This window comes from Elephantulus edwardii, unplaced genomic scaffold (assembly GCF_000299155.1).
Source record: "Elephantulus edwardii isolate Elephantulus edwardi_28Jun2011 unplaced genomic scaffold, EleEdw1.0 scaffold00124, whole genome shotgun sequence".
Lineage (NCBI taxonomy): Eukaryota > Metazoa > Chordata > Mammalia > Macroscelidea > Macroscelididae > Elephantulus > Elephantulus edwardii.
The window spans coordinates 1782642-1790581 of record NW_006399874.1 but is presented as its reverse complement, the minus strand read 5'-3'; the positions used below and the strand labels follow the sequence as shown (position 1 = coordinate 1790581).

Sequence of the window (7940 nt, the reverse complement as noted above, 5' to 3'; positions counted from 1 at the left end):
AAAGTTATGCTACCAAGCCCAAGGTGGGTGATTTTAATCTGTGGCCCTCAGACCTGGTTAAAATTGGGTTTTTGTCAAACATTCTTCTAGGTGGTATAGCACTGGTCTGTGCATTGCTATACAGAGGTAACTCATGGTTGCTGTGAAGCTAAGTGCTGTGACACTGATGTGCCAAATGTGATAATGGTTGCCCATAGTGGACAGGGTTTGGTGGAGCTTCCCAATCAAAACAAGCTTGGAAGCAGGAGTGGCATCTATTTCCGAAATGGCTTGCCTCCAGAAACTCTATGAACAGCGCTCAGGTCTTTGGTTCATAGGGTTGCTGTGAGTCATCTACTACTTGATTGGCAGCTAACAAAAAAGGATAGATAGATAGATAGATAGATAGATAGATAGATAGATAGATAGATATGATAGAGAGAGAGAGAGACAGAGACAGAGAGATAGAGACAGGGAGAGAGAGAGAGAGATCAAGATCTTGGTCTTCTGCCTACTGGTATAAAAGATTTCAAAGGGAAACTAAAGAAGACAAAGTAAAGTTTTATAACAGAATGTCCAGAGAACAGGAATTTTCTATAAAAAGGGAAGAACTCACTTGGCATTTTTCAAACTGAAAGACCTGAAAAACAAATCTAAGCCTAAAGTTCTAACACTTAGAGGTGGTATGGACAAAATCTTGAATGATTCAGGAAGCATCAAATGAAGATGTAGGGAATACGCAGAACTACTGTACCAAAAATATTGACCAACATTGAAATATCAGGTAGCACTATATGATTAATGGTTAGTGATGATAAAGAAAGATGTTCAAGGTTCCATGAAAACATTGGAATAAAATAAGGTCCTAGGAATCAATGGGATATCAAGTAACATATTTCAATGAATAGATGCAGGCCTGGGCATGCTCACCATTTTAAAACAGAAAATTTGCAAGACTGGTAGACTGACTGAAAGAGATTTGTATTTGTTTCCATTCCCAAGAAAAATGATCCAGCAAAACATAGAAATTATCAAACAATAACATTAATAAAAATATTGCTGACAATCATTAAGAAATAGCTAGAACAGTACATAAACAGAGCTACTAGAAGTTCAAGAAGCTTGGAAGAGGATGTGTCATTGCTGACATCAGATGGATCTTGGCTAAAAGCAAAGACTACCAGAAGAATGTCTATTTGTGCTTTATTGACTATACAAAGAATTTGACAGTATGGATCATAACAAACTATGGATAATTTTGAAAAGAATGGAATCACGGAACACTCGGTTGTGCTAATACAAAAACTATAACTAGATCAAGAGGCTGTTTGTGACTAAAGAAAAGGAACACTGTTGTTATGTGCCATCAAGTCATTTGCGACTCATAGCAACACTATGTACAAGAGCCCTAAACGCCATTCTATCCTGTGCTAACCGCGCTGTCTCAAACACATTCATTCCCACCACTCCACTCACAGAATTGATCTATCTCATCAAGGGTCTTAAAGGAACATTACAAGATTTAAAATTAAGACAGGTGTGCAGCAGTGTTGTATCCTCTCTCCATATCTATTCAATATGTATGTTGAGCAAATTCTTAGAGAAGCTAGAATCTATGAAGAAGAAAATAGTATCAGGATTGGATGAAGACTCCTCAATCACTTATGTTACACAGATGGCATAACCTTGCTTGCTCAAAGTGAAGAGGACTTGAAGTGCTTGCTGCAAAAGATCAAAGACTACAACTTTCAATATGGATTGCATCTCAATGTCAAGAAAACAAAATTTCTCATCACTGGATCAATAGGCAGTGTCATGTCATGACAGACGGGGAAAAGATTCAAACTGTCAACATCTTATCTATTTGAATCCACATTTAACACCCTTAGTACCAGCAGTCAGGTGATCAGGTGAACAGTATGGCTTGTGTAGTTTTGGTATTCCTTGACTTGGATCGTACATCATCTTGTTTCATAATCTTTCTTTGAGGAAATGTGTTCCTCCACTCCCATTATTTCAACATATGTGGCAAATACCTTCAGTTTCTATCTCTGCCCTGTGTTTTAGGTTCATATTTCCCACTGCTTTCAAGAAATCAACCTGTGGGACCACCACTAAGGTATCTCAAGATCAATAATCCTTTCTGTCCTTTTAAAAGTTCTGTTATTCTAGCCTCAATTAAGGATGCCAGCATTCACTCCATCTCATTTGTTATAAACTTCCTTCATCATTGGTTCTCCCATAAAAAAAAAAATCAATGAACCAATCCAGCTATCTCTACCTCTTTAGAGTCTTTATTTCCACCCTTATTGCTTTAATGCCCACCCTTATCATAAGAATTTCAGGTAAACTTTTTATATGCATAATTCCCACACATTTGTCTGTACTACTCTAAGTAGGACAATTCTTACTTAAACTTTCATCATCAACATTCTTTTATCACCATTCAAGTTCAAAGAAGATTTTATTAATTCAGTTTTATATTTTGTATAGCATTTTATGTCTGGCCTATAAATTAAAATTTAAACTTTTTTCCATTCTTAACATAACGTTTTAACGAATTTCTTAATACAATGGGCTTTCACTTGGAAATGTTACTTCAAATAAAGTATTTTGAGCATCTGTACTTTGAACCCCATATTTATATACTGTTCAAGATAATATAACAATGTATGAAATATAAATAATAAAATTAACAATTAAAGAAAGATACTTTAATGTGCAATGAAAATTAATAAGCATTAAATTTACCTTTGAAGAGTTTACAATCTGGTAAGGTATATAAAATATTTATTTAAATAGTAATAAGACAAGTGAGAATATCAAGATTATTGTAAACAAATAAAAACCAAAGTCACAGCTATTACATTGATTCTGACTCAAAATTATACTGTAGAACTGCTTCTAGTGAATCCAAAGTTGGGATCTTTGTAAGTAGACTGCCTCATCTTTTTCTGTGTAACTGGTAGTTTTAATCCACTAAACTTTGGGATAACAGATGAATCCTTTAGTCTCTACATCACCAAACCTATCTTAATTATTATAAGTACATGACAAACTTGTGAAGATCATGTAGAGTGGCAGTTTGCTTTTACCTCAAAATATCCTTTTTTTACTAATTTTTTTCTCAGCTGTTGATGCTCACTAAATTCATTATCTGAAATTTTATGTACTCTCAAAGACGACTTTGTAGAAGACTCAATAACTAAGCTAGACTTTTAACAGATGAGCAAGATGTGAGCTGTATTCCTTGCACACATCTTTTTGGACTCTGTGTATAAGATATTAAATTCCTGGGGTCGGGGGGGGGGCGGTAAATGAACAAAGTTTAAGCCTATCTCAGTTGACTGTAAATACCTTTAACAATGTTTTCTCTCAATACTTCACACTAAAAAAATAAATATTTTAGTCCAATAACTCTAAGTGAAGGTACCATAGTGAAAGTCTCCAATTTAAAAGGGGGGGAAATGGTATTTAAACACTTGAAGAAAATATAATTACAGCATATGGAAGTGAATGTAGGCCACAAATAAAGGTAGAAAGGTACCAACAAAAATAAAATGCCTGTTCTAACATTTTGCTTATCACCTAGTGGCCACAAAATACAAACTCACTTAAACCATTAAAATGCTCTTATTTTGGGTTTCTTGTACATGCCTGGTCTCTGAAGTCCTAAACAGAGACCTCAGTAACAAGTTGTGTTCATCATCACGGAATGTGAGGTACTATCTTTACACACTCTCAAACTCAGTTTCTGCAATCCTAAAATTCTAATTACGTCATGTGAAAGTCATACTTTTTATCACAATAAATATCGAAACAATAACAAAATCTTCACGTTTGCTTTCTGCTTCCCTCCACCCGCCTCCTCTCAAAATACCTCCCTGTTTCCACTCCCTTTTATCCCACTACCACTACCACAGGTGGCCTGGTCCATAGGTAGGTACACAGCTCAATCAAGGGCCTTGCGTCTGACTATTCAAAACCACCCACAGCTCAGTGGTAGGAAAGCATACATTCTCCTTCCAGGCAATTACAATCTTAGAAACCCAAGATAAGGTCAGCTATGAGCCAATTCTAATTCAACAGCACTGAGGAAGACTATAGAGTTGGATCCTCCTCTACTTCTATAAAGACTCTTTAAATACTATTGTATCTTGGACTTAGATTTTGAGATAGGATCTTCTCATTTTCTGGAGGCATATCTCAACCTAGTGGTCTCCATGACCTTATAATGAACTAGATCTTCTTAAGAAACACAAGTCAAAATTATTTTTCTTATATGGCCCTATTCCCTAGTTTATCCTTTTGCTATTCTTTGACTTTGACTATTCTTTTTTTAATATGCATAAACATTTCTTTAATATTATATTGGTTTGCTTTCAAAGAATTATTCAAAAATAAGGGCAAATTTCCCCCATAACCCACTTGAGTTAAAAGTGTTAACATTTTCTCTTCAGTCAATTCACAGTATTATAGTACAAACATTTGGTAACTTTGCTTTTCAGTATATTTTTCTCGGACGATTTGTATTGTCTTAAACAGGAAGTCCTTTGCAAGTATTCCAGTACAATCAGTATGTTGAAAATTTATTTTTCATACAGCATGAAGATAAAACCTACCTGGCCATGCTTTTGCTGAGGGGCTCCATGAGGCATTTCAGGATATATTGAGGCCTGGAGATCAGCACCCCGAGTTTTGGGGCGCACCACGTCAGAGGCCAGACCAGAAGAAATTGCTAGAGATTTGGGCCGGACAGCCCCGGTACACTTCCTCTCTGGGGAAGGTTGGTCACCTCTTTTGACTGTGCCTTCATCCTCGCCTTCAGAGTCCACAATAAAGACATACTCAGCTTTGAAGAGGTCACTTTGCTGCATTCCTTGAGGTTCGTTTGTTTGAAATCCCTTTCCACTAATTTCCAAAGGACAAGCAAATGTCTTTGAGTCTTCCTCTGGTTGGTTGTAAGCATTCAAGGTCAGGTAGTCATTGGAATTGGACTGTAAAATATGAGAGGAGAGAAAGGCATTGGTGTTGATTGGTACTGGTTTTTTTCAGGCATAATGTAAAAATTAATCTGATTATAATCTGCAAGGACAAAGTTTTTAAAACTATATTGAGGATGTCACATTGACCTAGAAGACTATAGATGGATGTTAACTATTTACTTTTACTAGTCTATCTATTTGTCCTGATCCAAAGCCCAGCAATTCAGGACTCAGAATCAAAGTCAACATGTCAATTTCATTGCTTCTAAATAAACCATGATGTGATAGTCTTTTTAGAAATAAAACCTTTACAATAGCAATATGATCTATGAAGGTGTGGCATGAAACACACAGACTAGCGGGTTCAGTTGATGGACAACCCACCTGAATACCTTTTACAAACCAGCAGACAAGAAGACATAATTTAAATGTTCTAAAATCAGAGCTCTGGTGGTATAACATGGAAAGCACTGAGCTTCTAGGCAAAAGGCTAGCAGTTTGCTCTGCAGGACGAAGATGCGCAGCCTCCTCCTATAAAACTCTGGAAGCTCAGTGGACGATCACTATGAGATGGAACTAATTAGGTTGCTGTGGTTTAAAATAACACATTGTTAGGTATCTTAGAGCCAACAGTGACTCATAGACCTTCTGAACAAGAGATCACAACTTTGTTGGGTAAGGGTAAAATCACAAGGTTGCACAATTTAGTAGGAGGAGGGACGGGTAAAGGAAATAGGAAAGACCCCGTGGGGATCTGAAAAGACTGGGTAATGGTGGATATTTAATAGCGATTAATTTTATAAAATGCATGAACTGTATATGAAACATAATGTCAAAGAGGGAAAGTGCAAGAGAAAAAAAGAAAGTGGAGAAAGCCCCCCCAAAAAAAACCCTTGTACTATCATGCACCATCCTCACAAAAATAATAAAAACTCCTCTAAAAGTCTAAGAGAAAAAACAAAATGGGAATAAAATGCATAGCAATTTAGACAGTAAAATCTAAGCTAATTGGGAAGAATTCATAAATATGATATTTAAAAAATGGGTATTTTTTGTATAAAATATGTTCTGCTTGTTATTTTAGTTTTGATTTACAATTCTAAGTCTTTCTCATCCAATTTTTTAATAATAAGAAAGTTTGTATGATCAGGACTAAGCTAGTTTTATCCAGCTACCAAAATATCTTTTTTCAAAATCAGGACACTAAATTTCTGTTAAAAAAAAAAAACAAGTTCATCTCGTGATTTTGTTAACTGTGATATAGTTACTCTTGTTCTTCCTTTTGTAATTTTTTAAGTTTAAAATTATTTCAAAATATGTGCCAATTAAAAATACTATGACTTAAGGAAAGGGTATTTTAGTACTCAGTGATACCTTTTTTCTTTACCACTTGAAGGACATATTTTGCACAGATTTGGCCAATGCAATATGTATTTTGATTTCCTAACTGCTGCTTCCATGTGTGGTCAGTGGATGTAAGTGAAATAAAAATCTTGGATAATTTAAATCTTTTTCCATTTATCACGATGTTCATTGGTCCTACCATGAGATTATTTATTTATGTTGACGAGTGAGCCACACAGAAGGATATAGTCTTTTGTCTTCAACACTTAATGCTAAAAGTTTTAATTTTCAGCAAGCAAGACTGTCTTCTTATCTATATATCTCAGATTGTTAATGAATCTTTGTATAATCCTAAAGCTGAGGTCTTTATATATGTATGCTTCTTGGGACCTCTTCAGAGTACTGAGAAGCAAAAGTATCACTCTAGAGACTAAGATGAGCCTGGTTCAGGCCATAGTCTTCACAATTACTTGATATGTATCAGAGCTGGACAATGACTAAGGATGACAGAAGAATCGACACCTTTGAGTTGAGATGTTGGAGAAGTGTCCTGAACATACCATGGACATCCAAGAGAACAAATAAGTCTGTCTTGGAGAGGGGAAGCCAAGTTTCTCCTTGGAGGCTAGGGTTTTGAAGCTCCATCTCACATACTTTGGGCACATGGGCAGAAGGACTGGTACTTGGAGAAGGGCATCATGCTTGAAAGGAGAGAGGGACAGTGCAGGAGAGGAAGACCTTAGATGAGATTGACACAGTATTGACACAATAACTGGGGTAATAGAAGGTGGTCAGAGTCAGTGAGACTGGCTCAGGACAGGGCAGGCTTCAGAACTATTGTGTCTAGGGTTACTATGAGTCACAGGCAACTCGATGGCACATTAACAATATGCAATTTGAATAAATACAGTGCTGTAAATTACTTGATGTGACCCTTCTTGATATGGTCATTGTGACTCTTATCCAATGACTGGGTGGGTTTTTGTTGTTGTTGTTGAGTACCATCAAGTTGGAACTTATTATTTTTTTTATTATTATTATTAAATTTTATTAATTTTAATGAACATTTACAGGGAGGCCAAAGAGTAGTTAGGACCTTTGAATATGTCAAAAAGAATTTAATATCTTATAGATTGCCAAAAGAACAAACAAGTATAGACAGAGAATCAAGAGTGGTAAAACATCCATCTTAAATACTTTGTTAGGAGGGACTAGTCTTTGCAGAAGAACTTCATAGTTGGTAGAGGCCTTTGAAATAGGGAAAGGTCCTCAAGAAGATAGAATGACAACAGTGATTCTAAGAATGAACTCAAATAGAGCCACAATCGTGAGGATGGTACAGGACTGGAAGTGTTTTGTTCTGTTGTATTTAAATCACTATGAGTCAGAATCAATCCATTCCCTCCCCAAAAGCTAACCAATCTCATTTGATGTTAACTTACCTTATACTTACATAAGGGAGGCCTGATGGCCTAATGGTAAGGAATGGCACTGCCAACCCAAAGGCAAGTGGTTGGAATTTACCACCAAATGGATAATCTCCTTATGTGTAATTTATTACATGTGAAAACCTGCTGTAAGGTCATTGGTGAGTAAATTCTAGCTCAATGGTACATAACAATGCATTTACAT

General features: G+C 36.0%; 1 protein-coding gene across 1 annotated transcript in view; it reads right to left on the bottom strand.

Annotated features, from left to right (window-relative positions):
* The window catches only part of LOC102860264 (mucin-17-like), a 199340-nt gene that overhangs the window by 170088 nt on the left and 21312 nt on the right, over positions 1-7940 (bottom strand). Inside the window, exon 3 of the mRNA XM_006893154.1 lies at positions 4602-4976. Within this exon, the coding sequence (XP_006893216.1) occupies positions 4602-4976 (375 nt within the window). The remainder of the gene's footprint in view (positions 1-4601; positions 4977-7940) is intronic.